Source organism: Melanaphis sacchari, unplaced genomic scaffold (genome assembly GCF_002803265.2).
Source record: "Melanaphis sacchari strain LSU unplaced genomic scaffold, SCAv2.0 Contig4_pilon_pilon, whole genome shotgun sequence".
Taxonomy (NCBI): domain Eukaryota; kingdom Metazoa; phylum Arthropoda; class Insecta; order Hemiptera; family Aphididae; genus Melanaphis; species Melanaphis sacchari.
Window position 1 is genome coordinate 8,141,263 of NW_020271335.1, and position 22,606 is coordinate 8,163,868.

The 22,606-nt window shown below is 26.4% G+C and overlaps 3 protein-coding genes across 4 annotated transcripts; 2 read left to right on the plus strand and 1 right to left on the minus strand.

Moving 5' to 3' along the window:
* Positions 1 to 1,106: 1,106 nt before the first annotated feature.
* LOC112599023 (methionine adenosyltransferase 2 subunit beta-like) lies at positions 1,107 to 3,958 on the minus strand. The gene is made up of 5 exons (XM_025345725.1): positions 3,413 to 3,958; positions 3,151 to 3,338; positions 2,771 to 2,923; positions 1,455 to 1,660; positions 1,107 to 1,394 (listed from the first exon to the last, which is right to left on the minus strand). Exons 1-5 carry the CDS (start codon positions 3,514 to 3,516, stop codon positions 1,143 to 1,145), a joined length of 903 nt encoding a protein of 300 aa, XP_025201510.1. The 5' UTR covers positions 3,517 to 3,958; the 3' UTR covers positions 1,107 to 1,142.
* A 3,378-nt stretch (positions 3,959 to 7,336) lies between these two features.
* Positions 7,337 to 11,401, plus strand: LOC112599021 (tRNA methyltransferase 10 homolog A). Of its 2 annotated transcripts, XM_025345724.1 has the most exons (7): positions 7,358 to 7,375; positions 7,449 to 7,798; positions 7,876 to 8,038; positions 8,947 to 9,090; positions 9,731 to 9,877; positions 9,938 to 10,043; positions 11,187 to 11,401. In XM_025345724.1, the coding sequence occupies exons 2-7, from the start codon at positions 7,548 to 7,550 to the stop codon at positions 11,399 to 11,401; spliced, it is 1,026 nt and encodes a 341-aa protein (XP_025201509.1). In that variant the 5' UTR covers positions 7,358 to 7,375; positions 7,449 to 7,547. The 2 variants fall into 2 exon arrangements, with proteins under 2 accessions (XP_025201508.1, XP_025201509.1); XM_025345723.1 differs by having other exon boundaries at positions 7,337 to 7,798.
* Positions 11,402 to 19,388: 7,987 nt separating this feature from the next.
* On the plus strand, positions 19,389 to 21,209 carry LOC112599210. The gene is made up of 4 exons (XM_025346025.1): positions 19,389 to 19,645; positions 20,146 to 20,419; positions 20,800 to 20,904; positions 21,039 to 21,209. Exons 1-4 carry the CDS (start codon positions 19,389 to 19,391, stop codon positions 21,207 to 21,209), a joined length of 807 nt encoding a protein of 268 aa, XP_025201810.1.
* Positions 21,210 to 22,606: the final 1,397 nt, after the last annotated feature.

Genomic DNA, 22,606 nt, shown 5'->3' on the forward strand with positions numbered 1-22,606 from the left:
GCGAAGTAAAAAAACTTCCCTATAATTTGAATTTGATGATAAAAACATCTTTTATGTAAGAAAAAGTGTCTTCATGCACAAAAAAAAAAAACGTTAGTATAAAACTATTAACCAATATATTAAATAACATTCGGAGTAGGTAGCTCAGAATCCATTTCCTATTTGTACCATATCAGAGCTAATAGATACCATGACGTATCTTTCCTACTATATAAACCAATTTCAATAAACAATATGGTACCTATCACTGGCGTAAATTCAAAATTTGGGCCTGGAAGTGAAATTTTCAACGCCCTCCCTTTATCTAAGCTTTATACAGAGATCTAAAAGACATTTATCTTACTAAAATTATTGAATGTTTTATTAGGTAACTCAAAATTGTATGATAATTTTGAATTATTAAAAAAAAATTAATAGTTTATTAAAAATTATTGTTACTTTAGACAAATGGGCCCCGATGCGTATGCACCCTCTGAATCCTTACTCCTTAGTTATACCACTGGTACCTATCAATCCTAGTTCTCATAATAATCAATCATTTCCTCAAATTATAAATAAATTCAGTATTATATTATTATGTATTTGTATCCTAAAACAATGATTTTATTTGCTATTTATATTACATTAATGATGTATATAAAAAAAAAAGTGTACATGATTAATCCATCCATAAATTTACTTTTTTTTCTTCTTCCAAATTACACTTACTCATGAATCAACCGCATTATACTACTTTTTCGTGACTGAATTAGTGTCTTTTTTTTTTTTTTTTATTCAAATTTAAGTCAATATTATTTAATTATCCTGTTGATTATTGATTAGATACTAACATAGTGGCGTCTTAAGTTTATTCATCAGCATGAAGATTAGACAATTCTAGAGAATGACTTCATATTATCAACTGATCAAACATCAAACAAATATATTGTAGGAATAAAATATAGACTATCAGGAGATAAACAGTACCATAATAAAGGTCTCTTTATTTGATATAAAATGAATGAATATTGTTTTCATATGTTTAACTTTAAAAGTACATTCTTTTTTTAAAAATCAATGATACAAAAATAAAAAAATATTTATGAAATTGTTAATAAATTTAGCAGTTTATTTTATTTCATATTTAATCATTTTAAAAACAACTATTTATCAATCCAACTGGTTAATACAATTTTTATTCCATCTTCAAAATTAGTATGTGTTCCAATTCCTAATTTATTTATACGTGAAACATCTAATAGAGTATTAAATGGGCGTTTCACTCCACCTTGTCCATTTACTGGAACCACTTGTTCCATACTCATGTTAAAAATTTTAGCCATTTTAGCCACCATATCATACTTTGTAAACATTTCTTTTCCACACCACTGATAAATTCCACTGATGTCATTACTCTGTAAAAATCATAATTTCACAATATGTTAGCAACTTTTGATTAAGAGACATTAACTTACAGATACAATTTTTTTTTCTACTAAATTAAACACAATCTGTGCTATATCATCAACACTTGATGGATTACGAAGTTCATAATTAGAGACTTTAAATAATTCATTATTATGTTGACACTTTTTTAATCCAGTGAACAAATATGTAACTGCACTTTCTTCTAAACTTTCGACAGGTCCATAAAGTACTGGAATGCGAAGAATGATATTATCTGTAAATTAGTTTTTTTAAATTACTAATTTAATTTACAACATAGGATTTATAAAAAAAAATATTACCACATATCATTGATTATAAATACTATAACATAATATTTATAGTATACTATATAAACAGTTCCAGCATTATTTAGATACCATATTTAATCTTTTCTAGATAATGCTTTATTGTAATGTCTATATTATATATCGAACCCATATTCCAAATGGGATAATGCATATTTAAATCACTTATGAATAATACATTTCAAATTAATTATAAATAGGTATTAAATTGATGACAAAGTTTGGATTATTCAACACAATGTGCATGTAGCATTCAAATACATTTGTATACTTCCATGCACATACTTCCATATATTTTCAAAATATCAAGTTGTAAAAGCTAAACTTACATTTTCAATATGCCAATAATATCTAGATCATTTAAATTGTTAGTTTGTTAAAGAAGATATTTCATCATTCAATTTATAAACAAATATGAAATTATTAATTTATATTAAATCTTCAGCAATAAATTAAAAAAACTATTATTTTATTAAACAAATATTTCTAAAATATGATACTACTCTGCCATTCTCAACCCCTGTGAAGAAATTGTTTAGTACAGCTCTCAAATTGTTTTGAAGAAATTGTCTATATCATAATGCATTTGAAAAATAATTATACATGCTTAAAAAAAAAAAAAATTCTGAAGATTATTGAATTATATTGCTGATATAATGGTAAATAGTATTTATTATTTATATTAAATATTTTGTTATTATTTAGTACATATTTATATGAATTTTTTTATTTAATATTTAATAAGTATATCGTGAATAATAAACTTAAATAATATTGTACAAATGATGTAACAAAATATAAAATATTAATTATACATCATTTTAACTTAAATGTGTTATCATTTTATGTATAATCAATTAAAACTACTTTTTTTAATGTTCCAAATATTATTTAAATAATATTATGAATTTATTTAAATTTACATATAATCTCATTTAGTTTATTATACTGAAAAATATTTACTACCTTATGTCCTTATTTATATAACTATTTAATTATCATTATTATACATGCCATACATTATATATAAATCATACTTTGATTAGCAGCAAAGACGGCTTTTTCACCTAGCAACTTCAACTTTCCATATTCATTTATAGGTGTAGGTTCGTCAATTTCTTTATAAGGACTTTTGTCTCCATCAAACACATAATCTGTACTGATATACAACAATGGTACATTAAGCTTATCTAAGAGGAAAAAAATTATAAAATATAAAGATATTGACATCAACAATATAATATAGGTAATATAATTATTTTTTGAATATTTGTCATATTGTAAAATGGTACCTACCCCCACCTTTAATATTTTTGAGAAATCAATGATTTATTTTATTTTATTCAGATACCTTTTAGAGGTCGTTCAATTTAATTTTACTTATGCTATATAACTAGGTATATTGTAAAACATTTACTTGCTACATCAGCTAAATGAGCCGATACTCCAACATTCAGATCATAAGCAGTTTGCGGGTCATTTTCTACCTTATCTGGAAACCGTTCTGCAGCACAGTGAACAATAATGTCAGGGCAAATGGTATTAAGAAGATTAGTGACTGCATCTTTATCTAATAGATCCAGTTTTGTCAACCCAGGACTTGTCCTATAAATATATTAAATTTTAATCATCCATTTGACTGTTATACCATAAGTGTAGCGAATTGTTATCGTACTTGCCTTTTGAACGAAATCCCGCACACAGTCCAATCCGGTTCGTTCAGAAAATGTTTGTAAATAGCCCTACCCAACAAGCCAGATGCGCCGGTTAAAAAGAGTTTCATTGTTGAAAAAGAGTTAGAACAGACTTGTGGAAGATCACTCAAATTAAAAATATTATCTTAATACTGATGTTCAACTTCGAGCTAGCGTTTAAGATTTGGAAATTGGACCACCTTGGAGTGTGCGGAAAGACGAGAAACCAATTAACACTAATGTTACATTAGTAATATTTAATATTTACGTTCAACATTGACCGGCGAATAGCGACCGTGAAGTGTGAACGTCATAAATAATAGATATGATTAAATTAATAATTTATTATCGTAAAACTCAATTTACTATTTTGCTCATGTAATCAATGTATCAAGGTCCACGATTCTGTTTTAGTTTAATACATTCTAGTGAAAGTATTTATATTTTATAATAATCACTTATATAGTAATTAGTAAAGACGTATAGAGGAAAACATGAATGTCTAAGACTCCAGGCAGTTCTATCTCCTAATAGTCCTAATCTATACTATTACTATATATGATTTTATGATATCATTATGATTACCTATATTATGTTGCTGTTAAAAAACAGCTGACATGTTATATTCGTATACTTATAGTAGTGTAAACGCTATTCTCCATTGCTGCCGCTATACTTACTACTTAGCACTTTAGTAGTGACACATCTATATGATGATTGATGACTATAGTCTGCAAGTTTCCAATTTTTCTTACCAAAAACATGCTTTCGTACTTGTACTACTTGTAGTGATCACTGTGTAGGACACTGCGATCTTAAGACGTATTGAGGAAGGTTGGTATAATTAAAATAAAAGAACATTTTACTTTACAAGTTACAAATAAAATGTATATTTTATTTGTACAATTTTAAAACAATTAAAATAAAATCTAAAACTCACTGTCGTAAGCACGTTGTGCACAGTGCCATATTTATACAAGGACAAATGGGGCAATTGTACTGGGCCCACCGATTTCAAACAAATACAATTAATTGTATTCCTTTTTATCATACTTTAGGAAAACAAAATAGACATGAATTTTACTTAAGTATTTTGGTAGGATATTAAGTATAATGACTTTTTCCCGAAAACGATGGCCTTAAAGCTAAAATTAAATTTGACTTAAACATTAAAAATTTAGTTTGATATATACGTGTAAAAAATAATAATCAAAATACTAATTTTTATTTTTTTTAAATAAAACGTTGATTTTTAAATTTGTTTTGTTTGTTTTTAACTTGAATAAATGTTAAACATTAATTAGACACATTTAAGGTGTAATGTTCTTGCATATTAAATAATCATATTTTTGACAATTAAATGTTATTCTATGATCCAACTACTCATTTATAAACAGCTAATTACATATAACATTAATTAATTTATTTTTTTTATACCTATTAGATAAAAGTGATTAACAAGTCATAATTTTTAATAGGATTCGCAACAACACAATGATCTGATTGTTGAGAAATGCTTGGTGCACTAACAGTTTTATGTTAAGCTAAAAATAATTTTTTTCGTGCATTTTCATAAAATAGAGAACGATTATCTATATGACATCAACCATATTGTTATGTGTAGATGTTGATAGACTTATAAAAGGCAATAATAATATAATAAACAATTTAGAATTTTTAAAAGAGTTAGGAATTAATATTTTTATTAGTTATTATTTATTGCCATTTTTATTGAAATTAAATGGTACTGCTTCTTTTATTAATTGTTTAGTATAATTTAAGCTGGTACATGATACTTACATCGTAATCTTCATTTCTAAAATGAAGCTCTCAAATAGTTATGATGACTGTTATTTTGCTTTTTAAGTTATAGTGAGACGGTGGATTTGGTGTATTGTTGAATGACTGGTTCTAAAACCAAATTGTGAGTGAGGTATTATATTCTGTGATTTTATTATCGGTCTTATTCTTTTCAAGATAATTTTTTCAAATATTTTTCCCAAAGTAGGAAGAAGACTGATTGGCCTGTAAGAAGATGTTAAATGTTTTGGTTTATGAGGTTTGTGTATGAGAATAACAATGAAAAACTTCCATGTTAAAGGGAAGTAGGAGAGCCTCAACATGGAGTTGTAAATGAATGTGAGTAAGATTATTGTTTTATTTGGTATATGTTTGAGCATTTTGTTTGTAATTAAATCATATCCGGGTGATTTTCCTATTTTTAGTTTGTTAATTATTTGTTTAACTTCATTCGGAGAGGTGTGCTTTGCTGGAAGATTCATAGGTAGTGGACTATTTAAAAAGTTTTTTATTATGTTTAATTGTTCAGGATCTGGATTTATGTTTGGGTTAGGAGTGAAAATTTTTGAGAGGTGGTTCCCAAAAAGATTGGCCTTATCAATATCTGAAACCGCTAGTACACCGTTCGGATAAAATTGTATCCAAGATACTGCCCAATCTTGATTATTGCTGTATTTTCTCCATTGTTGATCCAATATTATCAAAAATAATTAAATAACTCTCTATATAATAACCAGTTTTTGTTTTAAAAAGGTAATTAAATATTAACTAAATGTATTTATAAACAGTAAATTTTTATAGTATAACAATGGAGTAAGGCTGTATTTAGTCTCCATAGGATATGGGGACCACTTTCGGGTATGGATATCTAATATGGGTACAGACCACGGACACACGGTAAAGACGTAAAGTCTCGTTCAACGTATATGTGTGGTGTGTCACAGTCCACAGATATAACTAAATATGGTTAATGGGTTGAAAAATAATTTCATACAAGTTGTAGGCTACGGCTACAGCCTACAGGAAATCACCTATAATTACTCAATTGTAATTGTATTCGCAAAATAAATATTAAATATGAAATTAAAAATCAAAATTTCAATTTATTTGAAATTAATTAATACTGCAATTAAATTATGGTATTTATAAATTTAAATGTGCTGTGCCTTTTACACATATTATAGTATTATACATTTATACTAAAACATAGTTGAACAGTCGCGGTTAGTAGGTTAAAAAATAATCGTAAAATTTAATTTTTCAAAGTATCGCATTAATGTATCGCGATACAAGATACTCGATACTTCATATAATTGTGTCGAGATACAAGATACAATTGTATCGAAGATACTGCTCAACCCTGACTGTAACAGTAGTGAAGAGAAAGACGGCCTTTAACGGTACTTTTTTTTATACATTATTATTATTATTATTATTTTAATAATAGACGATTTTATTGTGTACAGTAAATTGTATTCATTTTTTTTTTTTTTATAGATACCATTAAATACATAAAATACATAATTTTTTAACTTTAAATTACGAATTCTTATAGCGGATTTTAATTCTGGCGCGAAACAGTTTACCACCACCAATAAGAAATAGTTACTGCGTGCTACAGTCATTCGCTCTGTACATGATTTGTATATATATAAAAATGAATTTTGTATTAAATGATGTAATGATTATATTTTTATCAAAGTTTTTTTTATAAAATTTAAATAGGTTTAAAATACGCGCGCTTTTTTTTCATTATTTTTGGAAGCTATTATAGAAATTCACCATCGGGAGCATTCCGCCGTTCATTCTTCCAATTATATAAGTTATATCTACAAATATATAAAAATATAAATTAATTATAATATCATAGAACAATATTATTCGGTGATTATAATATAATAAATAAATTTTTATAAATCTGTGATCTGAACAAAGTATGATAAGTAATAATAGTTATTATGATAGTAACACAGTCAAGGTTTATAGATAATAGATAATAACGTTGATAACGCGCAACGTGTGTAGTACAACACACTACATACTACATAGTACATTTTTTAAGTATAGATTGATATTATAATTATAGCAATGTATAAAAAAATGTCATAGAACACTATTAATAATCATTGCTGTATAAGTTAAATATAAGTATAGTATCATAATTTAAATTTTTAGTTCTAACTACTCATTATTAACTTCTTGTTTTATTCTACTACTACAGAACATTAGGACAACTACTGTAGTACTATTGTATGATGTATTAATAACGATATTTCAACTTTCTGATTTCAATACATTTTGTGATTAATGTTATGACAAAATGAAAGAGTCACCAGAAACCGTAGTTATAAACCAGATTCATGAAAATGACGGTGGCGCTGCGGAAGAATCTGTTCTAAATGACATTGGAAAACGATCATTAGATAAATCAGAGGATATCTGTGAAAGAAATCTTAAAATATGTAAGGTTGAAAACGAAAATGATGCTGACCAGTCTACCCGTCTATCTAAAAGGCAGCTTAAAAAGATCCAAAAGCAACAGTTATGGATGGAAAAAAAGGCACAACGAAAGTAATATTCAATTTTAAATTACTGCAGATCTTGTAAAATTAATGTAATCTGTAATCTAAACTTTTACTTATTCTTAGGGAATTAAATAAAGAAAAAAAAGCAGAAAAGAAAAAATTGAAAGCCCAAATGCGAGAGTCTGGAGTAGAAGTGTCAAAAGTAAAGACCAACAAAATGGCAGATAGTACATGTAAACAACGTATTGTATTAGACATGTCTTACGATGACTTGATGTCTGATAAGGTAATAAGTAATAACTATTGACCTTATGTTTGTATTAAGTATTTTTTATTACTTTTTATTTTTTTAAATTGTGATTTTCTATGTCAAAAATCAAATATTTTACCTTGCCATTGTCAGTTTTATTCACAATTTAAAAAATATAATCTTTTACATGGAGGATTTTTTATTATTTGATTTTAATTAAAATATAAGACAAGTTTTACTTAATATCATAAATAATATTATTCAACTTATTTTAACAAATGAGAACAAATGTAAAATGTACATTGGTATGTTTTATTTTGAAACATCTTTAAAAATGAATAAGTTATATCTTAAAATCTCCTAATATTAATATAAATCAGGGGTTTTTAACCTGTGGTCCACGGTCCCCTAAGGGTCCGTGATACTCAAGTCGGGTTTGTCAATATATAACGTATTGTAAAAGAAAGGGAATCTAAAAAAAAAGTAGTAAAAGGGTCATGATTTCTAAAAATCTTGATCAAGTGTCCATAATCTACTAAAGGTTAAAAACCGCTGTTATAAATGATCTATTTATTTTTATTTTTTATAATATTGAATATTTTGTGACATATTTTCAAAATTAGTATAAAAGCATTGATGCTACATCATTTTATTCTTTTAGATTTAATTTCATAAAAGTTTAATAATATATTAGGTGAGACTAAATTAAAAGATTAAGCTTATATTATACCATAAATTAATTTTGTTCAATTTATTTCAAAATTATGAAATGCTTCTCTTTAACTTAATAATATTATGAAAATTATTGGTAAATTAATTTTATATCTCCATATTTTAGCTTATTTTCGCATAATAAAATTCTTATTTTACTTTTTTATACTGCTTATAAAACCAAATCTTACAAATAAAATTGGTATTAATATTTAAATATTTTATGTTCTTAGGATTTATGCAAGTGTTCAAATCAAATATTGAGGTGTTATGGTCTGAACCGTAGAATGGATAATCCTATGCAATTATATATATGCAGTTATGAAGGAAAAATTAAAGAAATCATGGCTAAACACAATGGCTCTGAATTTTGGGATGTATGTTCATTTATTTATAGTTACATTAAAAAAAAAAAAAATCATCAAAAACTTATCATTAAAAATCAATTTAAATGCCTAAAAATTGGCACTTGTATTATGTAAAAATATTAAATTTCTCGTGATTATCTTTTTCTTTTTAATAATATATCATTTTTAATAAATATTCTATAATTTATCTGGCTTTTATAGAATATTTTAAACTCCACAATTTTAGTGGCTGTTATTATTATCTAAATATAACTTAACTCATGATAGTAAACAACCATATTATATATACATTATTTAAATTAAGTATTTCATGAACTTTTATTATTGGTTGGATTCAAAGTTTAAGACTACAGTCTATAGCCATTACCATCCCTTTATATTGCTTATACTTATTGTAAAAAAACACATTAATAGATTGTATAATACATATTTGAAGAACAAAAAAAATAAAAATATTTTAGTATTTAACTTAAATGTGTACATTTGAATAATACAATTTGATTTCATTTAAAATACCGAAAATTATAATTATTAAAATACCTATTGAACTTAATTATTTTTTCATTTAAATTAGTTTATTTATTTTTTTATTTTTGTTCAAAAATCAAAAATTTAAATATTTTATATTATTTATTTATTCTATTTTCAGATAAAATACTTAGAGGATTCATTTGATAAAGTATTCCAGAAAGAAGAAATTGTGTATTTGACCAGTGACAGTATGAATGTCTTAGAAAGTATAGATGAAAACAAAGTGTTTATAATTGGTGGTCTAGTTGATCATAATTCTTGCAAAGTATAATTGCTTAAAATTCTGTTATCTTTGTATCAATATTAAAATATTTATTTTTATTAGGGAGCAAGTTTAAAAATAGCAAATGATCTTGGTATAGCTCATGCTCGATTGCCTATTGACGAACATATCAACATGCAAACTAGAAAAATCTTAACTATTAATCATGGTAATTTTATAAGATATTTTAATTGAAAAGTCTATTTTACAAATCACATTTTACTTTATTAGCACCAATTATTGTCTTCCTTTTAAGAATATATACATTTTTATATTTAAATATGCTCTAAGAATATATCAAAACTAAAATCAATATAAATTATAGTAAAAAATTCCTGGAAAATCGCTCTGCTTTTTATAAAATTTTAAGTGCAACTCACTATTGTAATGGATATTTTAAATTTAAGTGCAATAATAAATCATTACTTAAAAAAAAAAAAAAATTCCGAGCAGAAATTCTATGTCTTTAATCTTTATATTACTATTGTATGTTAGTACTTTATTTTTCTATTGGTAATACAGTATATTAAATTTGTTTTTATCAAAAACGTTGCATATATCATAAAAAAATTATCATAATATATACTATTGTTAGTATCAATAGTCTGTATATCTTATCATTGTACTAAAGAATGGTATAAATAGGAAGATAGTAATTGTTGCTTAGTATTAATTTAAATTTTTTTATTTTTTTATTTCTTTGTAGTTAAATAATATATATATATGTATGTATGTATAAGTACTCAAATCTTAGGTATTCAAATAAATAATTGGATACATTTTTTACTATAACATAATTTACAAATTTTTGTTATTTTATTTTAATTAATTTTAAACTGAAAACATTTATAAAGAATATGACTTTAATTTCTATATTTTAAAAATTTGCTAAGATTTTATTAGAAATTTCAAGAAGATGTGGTTGCTAAGTTCAATTCTTTATCATAAACCCCCTTAAATAATCTATTATTATTAAAAAAAATTATTGTATTGCATTGCATTGTAGCATGCTACTTGAAATTTTTCTACTTTGCGAGAAAATGAAGAAATTATAGATATTGTTAAAACTGAGAAAATACAAATAAAAAATTATCATAATAATAGTAGGAACAATGATTAAGGTTATTATAAGGAGTTATAAATAGCATCAATTGAAAATAGTTACTTAATATCGATCAGAAAAAAAGTTGTATTCAGTCCAAAAACATATCATTATTAAAAATAATACACATTTTTGTATAACTAATAAATTCATCTCTTAGAATTTAAATTAGAGTCTACAAATTGTCTAATAAAAGTTAATCTTTTTCAGTTTTTGAAATAATATCAAAAGTGGTGTCCGGTAAATCTTGGAAAGAAGCATTAATTAGTACATTGCCAAAAAGAAAAATGTTCTCAGTCATAGATGAAGAAGATCTTCTGGAATTTAATAATTGTTTAGATTATAAATCAAAAATAGAAATTGAATGTCTAGAGGCAGTAAAAAATGAAAATTTAGCGGAAGAAAATGTTTCACTTGAAAATTAAATAAATATTTAATTTTAAATGAAGTTATTACCTAATAATTAAAAAAAAAAAAAACAATTGTAATCATTTATAACTTTATAAGTTGTAGGTACCTGGTCATTAAGCAATTCACTATAATGAATATGTTGGGTTTTATTGCAATGATAAATTGTTGTATAATATGAAAAACATTTTTGAGAGAAGGCAGTCAGCCTTTGTTTCTAATAATATTTTATAGTTTACTGGTTGACCCGTCACAGCTTTGCTATGTGATTGGTTGTTTATTTTGCCTTTGGACGATGATATGTAAAATCTTTTGTTTGAATTTGATCATTTAAAGAGATCGGCAAAACGGTTAATAAAAACATATTAAATTGTTTTTACTGATATTAATGATAAATATATTTTTATTAAAAATGAATACAGATACAAATGAAATGCTAATTATTCTGTTGTTGATGAAGAATTTAATAAAAATTCTGAATATATAACATTTTTTTGTTTTATTTCCTATTGAAATCAAAATAATTTGTTTAAACTATCATATTAATTTGTAGCTTATAATTTTGGCAAGTGTTTATAAATGACAAGAGTGTGTAAACACTAAACGATTGTAACTGTCATGACAAATACAATTAAATTGTGAATAATATAATATAGATCATCATAGGAATATTTGGTATAACCTTGAGAAAAAAAATTGGAAAAATGTTAAATAGTGTCGTCACAAAATGGGAACATAAAAAAGATTTGTTTTTGTGGACCTCGCAGAGGTCTCAAAAATTAATATTTAAAGCTGTAAGCAATTTTTTTGTGTTAAGTAATTTTAATCGGATTTTTTTTTAATTTGTTCCTGATCATGCAAGTATCATAGACATACATTTAATCTGATGAAATTAGTAAATAATTAATTATTTTAACGTGTAAATTGTATACCTATATGCGGTGTAAAAATAAAAAAAATAATTAAAATACATACTGTTGACATAGAAACCAATACACATACTTATTTTAAAACGCTATTATTATTAATTTTTCAAGAACTTTATACTTATTTTTATTAACAAAAATGTATTGAGACCTTCAGTAGACTGTCAGGTATAACAGTAAAAAATGTCAGTCAAATCAGTCCAGTAGTTATCTTGGTTAACGCCGTCATATTAGCATTGATTATACAATATACTAGCATTTCTCAAGCTGTGAGTCGCGACCCACCGGTAGATCGTCAATCAATTTTTGGTGGGTTGCGATCAATTTTTTAAATTATACAGATTCCAAGAAATGTATGTTGAATTAATATTATTATGTTAAAATAATATTAAATATACTAATATTAGTACCAAAAATTACGTGGTTATTAAATAATAATTCGTTGTATATTTATTTATTTCAACGGATACTAATACGTAGAATTTCGCGATAAAATACGATTAAGTCGTAGCTCAACCACGACAATAAAATTATCAGTCGTTGGTTCAATATTATTTATTAGTCATTAAGTTGTATCATCGCTGGTTAGTTGTCATTTTATTTACCATTTTGTTAAAAAATTTAAATTATATTATATTATTTTCATTATATATTTTTAATTATTAAATTTTTATTTTTTTATAAATTTACAATTTTTTTTTTTATTTAACTACTTTTTGAAAAATGAAACCATGTGGGTCGCGGTACTAAAAAAATTGAAGACCACTGCAATATACATATTGAAAGATAATGCTTAATTGTACCTGCAACTAAAAACAAATTTGATAGAATGATTGGTACATACTATATTATATATAGGTTATTACTAGGGCTCGGATATAGATACCCTTAAAAATATAGAAAAATGCTCTTTCAAAAATATATTATTTATTGTATAAATTCAAATAATTATATAAAAAAAAGTATAAAATTAAAAATTAAAAATGAGTAAAATATTAAGTTCAAAATGAAAATAATTTATTTTGCTCAGTATAGGTACTATGTATAGTACTTATGTTTCAATAAAGTCAATTTTTTAGCCTTAATACGAGAAATAGATCTAAAATATCCCAAAAAATGCATTAAAAACTCCAAAAAATGTTGTGGTAAGAACGCGGTATATTTGAAATACATTTGTAGCTTGGAAAGCATCGTGTAGGACGTTCGAAAAAAAAGACGCAAATGCATTGAAATCTGATCCCTAGCTAGTTAATATATTAGAATAATATATTAGATAATATTTTAGAATCTGTTAATCATCACCCGACACTTTTTAAATGCCGTAAAAAATCGAAATCTTTGATAATATGATACGCGGTCTTTTATTAAAACGAAAACTATTCGTCTTGAAAATCGTAACGATAAAAAAAAAAACAAATCAAATCAAAATAATTTCAGTGAAGGCATTATGCAGGTACCTAGAAGACGGAGGAAACGGTAGTCGCGGTGAATTCACCGCGGTCCGCGATATGGTAGACAGGAGAAAAAACGTCGAAAAATTAAAACGAAAAAAAAAAACGTTGACGGCGTATAATCCGTAAAGGTCGTTTACACCGTGGGAACTACTGCGGTGGTGAGAAAAAAGCGCGCCGCATCTCTCCACACCGACGATGTGCGGCGACGAAGACGACGACGACAACAACAACCGCAACAACGATAATAGTAATAATATTATAAAGCGTACGAGACGGAGACGACGACAGAGCGTAATCGACATTATAATAATGACGATGTATAGGTATACGTGAGACGTTATAAATAGACGTGCGCGCGCGAGCGGAGAGAAGAGCACGCGCGTGAGCCGCCGCCGCGCGCCTAGATATATTGCGCGCGCGCGTTTATTGAATCCGTCGCAGCGGAGGCCGTCGTCGCCAACGAAAAGAATAATATAAAATAATATAATATAATAATAATAATAATAATAATAATAATAACGATAATACGATATCCGTTCCGTGTGTGCGTGTGCCGCGCACGTACCGCATAATTTTTTTTTTTTCACTCTTAAGCGGCGGGCCTCCGCGTAACTTCTCGCGCGCGGGTGTCGGCCGGAGGGGCGCGCGTGACCGGCACGTCTGCGGCGCGGCGGCCGTCGGGTCCGCGCGCGCTTGTTCCCACGCCGATCCGTCACGTAACGCGCCCGTCGCCGACGATCCGCGGAGACGCGCTCACTGATCGTGCTCGTTCTCTCCTCGCTCTCTCGCTCGCTCGCTCCCCGTCGATCTCTCGATTTTATTACGCGTCTACGTGCCGTATACATCTATAATAATATTATATTGTACACGCGGGGGTACATCTAAGTACCGCGCCGGCACTAGTGGCCGTTACCGATACACTCGAGCGCGCGTTCAGCTCGGTCCGGACCGGTTTCACGAGCGGCGTATTAATCGTAAACACGACGCACCGGTCGGCACTACACTGGGTCACTGTCGGCGATCGTTATTTTTTATTGTATTATGTATGAGTATAATATATATTATTCGCCATCGTCGTCGTTTTGGCGTTTACCGGAGCAATCCGTTTTCGATGGTTACACGCACTCTTATATCATAATATATTGAAGACAATGTCTGTGGTTTTAAAAGACAAAAAAAATAAAATAAAATTACGATAATAACACATGTTTCGAAAATTGTTTTACAGCTTTACTATAGGAAAACTATAAACACGAGTTTCCATAGTTACTTGCGTTTAATTAAATTATCGTCGTCGTAGCGCAATTCGCATCATACGACAGATCCTGATACGGGATATAGGTACGTTCCGTTTTATGTCTACGGTGCACTTTTGACTTGTATTACAGACGTTATTCAAAAATAACAACCAAAAGTGGATAGACACCGGTGAGGGGTATAGGGGACACCTGAGAGCTTCCTCCATAAATTTAAATAGTCTCCTCCCCCTCATGAAATTGTAAATAGGTGCTATGTGCTAAACACATCCGAGGGGCGAGAACTGTATTATGTAAATAGTAATAATTATTGGTGTGTGGTCCACTTTACTTTAGATAATAAACGACGCCGCGTATCGTTGTATCTATATCGACAAAATGTTTGTATGTGTGTGTGTATGTGTAAACGATCCACAGTCCTCTTGTAGTTCTGAAATTTGATACATAGATAATCTTATACCTGAAGCCACCTCGAAGATAATTTGTTAAATTTTGGATTTTAAAGAAGGGTTCACGCAGGACACAGCTACACAGGAATTTGTTAGCTTACAAAAAACGAACATTTTATAGGTTGAGTTGTCATTTCAGGTTACAGAAAGCAAAGTAATTATTAAAATAGGAAATAATTTTAGACCTGTTTATTATATTTGGTCAAAACCACCATAAATTAATGTATTAAAAATATGTATAGCTTGAATTTAACGGAGTTTAACACAAGATAATTTTAATTGAATTATTTATTTTTTCATGAATAACGGCGATACCTATTATACAAAAATAAAATATAATAAATATTAAATAAGATTATTTTAATCATATTATTATAAAGTATCTAATTAAAAAAAAATAAAAGTAGGTATGTTGGCCATTTCATGAATCGTTATAGAAACACTCGGCTAAATAAAAATGACATGATCTAACTATGGTTTTATAACTTACAACACTTATATCACCCATATCCTTCTTCCACCTACAGGCTACAAATAAATACGGTTGTAAACGAATTTTGCAAGCTATATATTGTAAAATTTGCGATGACGATTATAATCCATTGGCGCCGTGGCGTTGAAATTGAGTCAACAGAATAATAAATCGGTTTCTTTGATGAACGCCAAGCTTTATGAAAACAATAGTAATTCAATAACACAGAAAATATTGTTAAGCACGCTGCACGTGTCAAATAATATAATAAAGCGTTAGAAAATTTCAATCGTGTCATAGTTCTATCAATCAATATACGGTTGTAATTGATACAACAATAATTCATGATATACATTTGTTTCGTTTCCGATTAACGGGTCGTAAAGAGCTAAGAGGTCACAGTCTAACACTACATTTATTGCCCCGTACTTTACTAAAATATTATCACAGATATTTTACGATTGGTAGTAAAATACCAATAGTCGCAGGAAGTAAACAGCACTTTTAAATTTTTAAGTACTGCGTAGAATTGTTTTGATTTCCTGTTTCTAATATTTCACTAATTAAATGCATATGCTCCAAAAGTTAAAAATCATAATCATCATAATAAATATAATTCAAAATCTTTAAGTCATGATTTTAAATAGGTGTCTGCAATATTGCATTGTGTAGGGCTCTATAACAAAACTGCAAGAGCATCACTTTCAACGAGATTCCACACGTCAACATAATGATAAAAATATGTCAATATATATATATATATATATATATATATATGTGTTATAATATTAAACATAAACAAATAAAGTAAACCATTCAAAATAAAAGTCTCAACATTAACCTACAAGTGTGTATATTACAACGTTCGATTTTAAATGTCTAGATTTTAAGAGTAACAGGTATTGTAGGTACTTATCTATTAGTAAAGTATTATAGCTTACTATTGTAACATTACAATTGATATCCTTTATACGTCATATCCACATCGTATGTACTCGAGTGATGACCAAAGTAATATTTAATATTGTATTATTATTTATTAGTGCTCAAAATGTAAGAAACGTATGTTGAAATAAAAAAGGTCAGCTAGTAGAAATAGCTTTATAATTAAAAATAAAGATCATTGTTTTAAACTTTTAATCCTTAACTTGATCTATAAAATGTTCTTAGATAATATTATCAATATTATCAACAAGTCAACTCTGAATTCGAATAAACAGAATTTTATCAGAATCAATATCATATATTTATAAATTATAACAAACAAAACTTAAACTTATAAGTAACTTAAATATAAAATGAGTTAAACGAAAATAGTATTTCTTATAATTATGATTGCTACGAAGATCGTAAAAAAATATATATATTAAAACGCAAGAATTCAAAACCTTAATATAATTCTCAAACAGAGTATTTAAATGTAAAGTTGTCGATAAGAGTTTAAACTATAAAATTATAAAAAATGGTAAAAATGTCAATATAACGTTCAGAATTGTTTTAAGTTCTAACAAATAAATTAGTAATTACAAAGCTAACTTGACTGCTGATATTTAAATATTATCTACTATCACTTTTTTGTTATCTATAGTTCTAAAAATACTCAAAGAAGTTTGCATGTGCCAAAACATGCCTATTATTAATTATGTATGAATTCAAAAAGCTGAGTTCCCACGTGTAATGTCGAATAATTGTTACTATTGTATATTTATTATTTGCCTTGTAGGAACAGTTAACTTCGGCTATTATTATTTATAAATTATCACTGATACATACTTTGTGATTGTCAAAAAATCTTAAATGTATCACGAGTTCAAAAAAGCCTATATACTTGACAAATATATTTCAGTCATTGGAACACTTTAGTTCCTAAATTACTTTCCCATTTAATTATTGCTATACTCGTCAGTTGCTATTTGGAAAACCTAATACAAATTATAATTTGTTGAGTAATAAATTCACGAAAATACAAAATGAACAGATGAATAAGAAACAGTAAGAAATTATCAATATAATTATAATATTTCCGTTCACACAATAATGATTTAGACATTTTGTAATGTATAATAATTAATAATATTTAATATTATAATATACTATTACTAGGTATGTTAACTCTCATGAATTTTTTCATTTGGCAACGAGTTCCAAAATAATTAAATGGTATGCTAGGTATTTTTATTGTTTTACGTGATCGTATGGTACATTAATTATACCATGACTACCATGAATTAGTGACATAAATTATGTAATTATTTATTTATTTATTAAATATAGTATATATTATAATTTTATAACTATTATACTTTATTACATCAAAATTTAACTTGAATATTTTTTATTTTATTATGTATACGAATCAAATTTCTTAAAAAGTTATATAATTTGTTGAGAGTTTACAATTTGTATTACAATTTTATAATTTGAAATGAATCGCTAACAAAATACAAAACAATATATTTACATTTGGTACGACTGTTCATCTGAAACTATAATCAAACTCCTCCATGGCTCTATAGAAGAAAAATTGAATTACATTTTTGTAGTTGTTGTCGAATTTAATCATAGTATTTCTTTTGCTACTTATATAGATGACTGTAGTAAATAAAATTCAAATTAATTATTATTTATTCATTATCTTCTGACCTCTAGTTACTATTTGTAAGTTACGCATTACCTATAGTTGTATATATGCATTGAATTACCTATATTATTGATCTTCAAACAATTTAAATTCACTCCAACTACAAATAACTCGATTAAGGAGGTAAGTAATGAAATAAGAACATTTTAAAATAATCAATATATAATTGATATGTGATAAATTCTATCTATAAAATATTATTTTATATAGTTAAGTACCTACCAATTTTATTTGCATAATTTTTTAACACATCGAAGTATTTTTGGTTAGTGTATATTTACACTATACATCTAGTTATTTTTGTTCACTCAGCTATCTGAGCGAGTAAGATTTAAATCCTTATAAATTATAAAAACAGTTATAAGTTATAATTTATAAATAATACAAATTCCTGATTTGAAATATTGAAGCTTTTATGAATATTATACTTATTTTGTTTAAAAACAAAAAATACTAATAACTCAATGCATATAATATATATTATGTAGATTTAAAACGCATATTGGTGATTTATTTTATTTTCGGGAGGTTAAAGAAGGCATTTTAAACAGTTTAAGTAAACATATATGTTCCTCGCTAAAAAAATATATATATATTCACACCTCGGTATAGTATGATATAATTTATAAAATATAACATGTTTCAAACATTTATCTAGTAATATATTTTCAATATTTTCATTGTGATAAAAAGAATTGCATAGTTTATAAATGTATTTTTGTTAAATATTTTTCTTTATATAGTAGTAATATAGTTTATCATTATTTTGTACTTTTGAAGAATTCAATTTTACATATTGTAAAACCATGGACTCATTTGAAGCTCTCTGCGATACAGATTCTAGTAAAACAGTTATTTTGTGGGCAAATAAAGTGCCTCTGGTTAAGTGCACAACTTTACCATTGCTTGAAAATCTCCATCATCGTCGTGCTAATTCATACAGAGTACCAACTGGAATAAGTGAACACTTTTCTAATTCGGTTATAAAAGCGAGCGAAGATTTTGTAAAAGAAGTGATTTCAGATTCCGAACAGGCGGTACAGTGCTATTTAAAAATGAATAAGTAAATTAGGAAACTGATAACTATATTCTTCTATATTTATTTAAATAGTATTATAGAAAATGTTATTAGATTTTTAGTTATCACTAAGTTATTATTGAAATTAGTTTAAAAATTAAAATTAAAATTCTTAAGATTGTCAAGATTAACATTAGAGTTTAGAGTATAATATAATTTATGTTTCATTTGACAAATTTTAGTATAAATATCAATAATTTCGATAATGCTATTATCAATTCAAATCCGTATTTAGTATGGGTACGAATTAAATAGACTAAAAAAAAAAAAAATAAATAAATAAATATTAAAGCTATAAATTGACAAGATGTGTAAAGTGTAATTAGTTTTCCACTGTATAGCTGTTTAAAACCCCTCTTAGTGATACCTTTTAACTTTATAAACAATAAGAATCAAAATTATAATAATTTAATTTATTTAGAATATTTAAAATAATACAAATTACGATAAATTAACCTTTAAGTCACATTTTGTAATATTTTTAGATTAGGACTTTCAAACTCTAGCTATGACAGTAAAAGTTTAATGATAAATAAGTATGTTATACAAGCATGCAAAGATAGGGAATTTTCAGAATCCAATCGTTCATTATTTTTTAACCCAAGTTGGCTCAACGAAAATGGGATTTTCGACGATCAGGTAGCTATAGAAAACATTTCTGTCTATATAAAACAGCATTGGAACTTGGACACAAAATATTTATATAGTGTTGAGAAGTCATTAATGAAAATGATTGATGCTTCTTGTCACAGTTACAAGGTAAATTTAACATATTATTTCAAACCATTAGAGATATTATACATTATACAAAGCATAAGTTTAAAACTGCTAAAATTCTAATTTATCTCAAAATGTTAATGAAAATAATTTGTATTGCCTAAACTTATTTAATTTTAAAAAGAAGCTATAAAGATTAAAAACATTTATTTTCCAATTAACTTTAATTTTTATACCCCCCAAAAAATTTGTTTAAATTCATCCCCAATACTATAAATTGTAATAATGTTAATAACGGTAGTACAACTATTTTTTAAATTTAATTTTATTAAAAATTATTACATGTATATAAAAAACATATAAAATTATATATCATTGCTTTTGAGTTTGTAAGGGTTACTGACATCTTTATAACGTTACAGGCAGAATTTTCGGTGTCTACCAATGAGTATCCGATTCCTCAAGTAACAGTAAGCGCGTATTTTACAGTGAATGTATCGCATTTACTGTCACTTCCGGCGGTGTACGTAAGTTGATAACATATTTATTAAATTAAATGCATGCTTTTATAATTTTGTTGTTTAATAAAATATTATGATGCGAAAAAGTTATTTATTGACCAACTGTATGATGCAATATGATTTGAGTATGTGTATTTTAGATAAAATATCAGTTGGAGACGGACAGACATGAGTACGTAGTAGGCAGACACTCATTCAACAAGAAACATTTCGAGCGCTTGTTTAAAACCAAACGCGACATGTACATGAAAATTAACAAATATGTCGGATGGTCGTCCGGACCAAGTCATAGTGCTGGTTTTAACTCTTAAAATAAAATACTATTTGGTTGTTTACCTGATAGACATGTCTGTTAGGACTTCTGAACGTCATAGTTTTTTAATTATTTTGTTTTTGTTTGGTACCTGAAATTTAAATTCTCACATGCATACTTTATGGATTTATATAATATAATATAAATTTATATATTGTACCTTTATTGGTTGCACATTGTATGTTTATATTATAATTAGCATAATTGTCAGTATCATTAATATATGAATAAACTTCACAAGTCTTGTCTTCTAACACCACGCCAATAAAATAAATAGATAAATTATACATTATTAAATGATTATTATGTATCTATTTATTTACTTATTATTTCGGATCAAGAGTCGTCAGTAAAGAGTAGACGTTTTACACAGCTATCTATTCACCTAAATAATAATTCATTTATATAAATATGTAATTTATTTTTATGAAATAGTAAATTGTTTTATGTATGTAAACCATAAATGGTACTTTCAATTTTAGTTTATGAATTGTTTTCAGAAAATAACAAATGTTTTCGGATTTCAAGACAAGAAACTTTTCCAATCTTAATATTGTTTTAAGTTAAAAAATCATCATTTTTATTTTCCAGTAGTATGAATCTAAAAAAAATTGTTTTTAAATTAAATTACTCTTTCTTTTGTATATTATAATATGTATATATTTTAGAAGGAAAGTAAACATTACCTATAAATTATGACGTGCATCCTTTCTCTATTTAACATGCAGGGTTGCATCTTGTAGAGTTGTATAATGAATTCTTGTGCAATAATTAATTATCACTTATTAATTAAAAAAAACCTATATTTTTAATTGCACAGGAATGTAATGACTTAATTGAATAACGTATGCGTATAGGTAATTATTAAAAATGAATGATATAATATTATATATAATTACACTAGTAACTAAGTTGACATTTCAGTAAACCTATAGGCATAGGTTATTCAAACTAAATGATAGGTATAAAGTATTTATACAAAAATGACCAATACTTGCGGCAATTTATAAAGCTTCTTAATGTTTTGGTTATATCCTTATTTTCTAACTAAAATAACTAATGACTTTGTTTGTTCAATGTCGCTTGTCCAATATTAAGATATCCGTGCATAATATAATTTATTTTCATTAATTTCACATTACCAACAACTTGGGATGACGTGTTAGATATTATTTTCTTAAACTCTTTAATATTATATTAGAAGATAGTTCGTAATAGATTTATTAGAATGAAATCAAATATAGTGATTAAAACAATATTAATTCGTAGTACGTGTAAATGTATTACTGAATATCGTTTGTGTGCACATTATTAAAAAAAAAAAAAATAAACAACAGAAAAAAAGGAAATCCCTCTTTAAATCTTAAGAAAGACAACGATAGAATTTAATTGTAG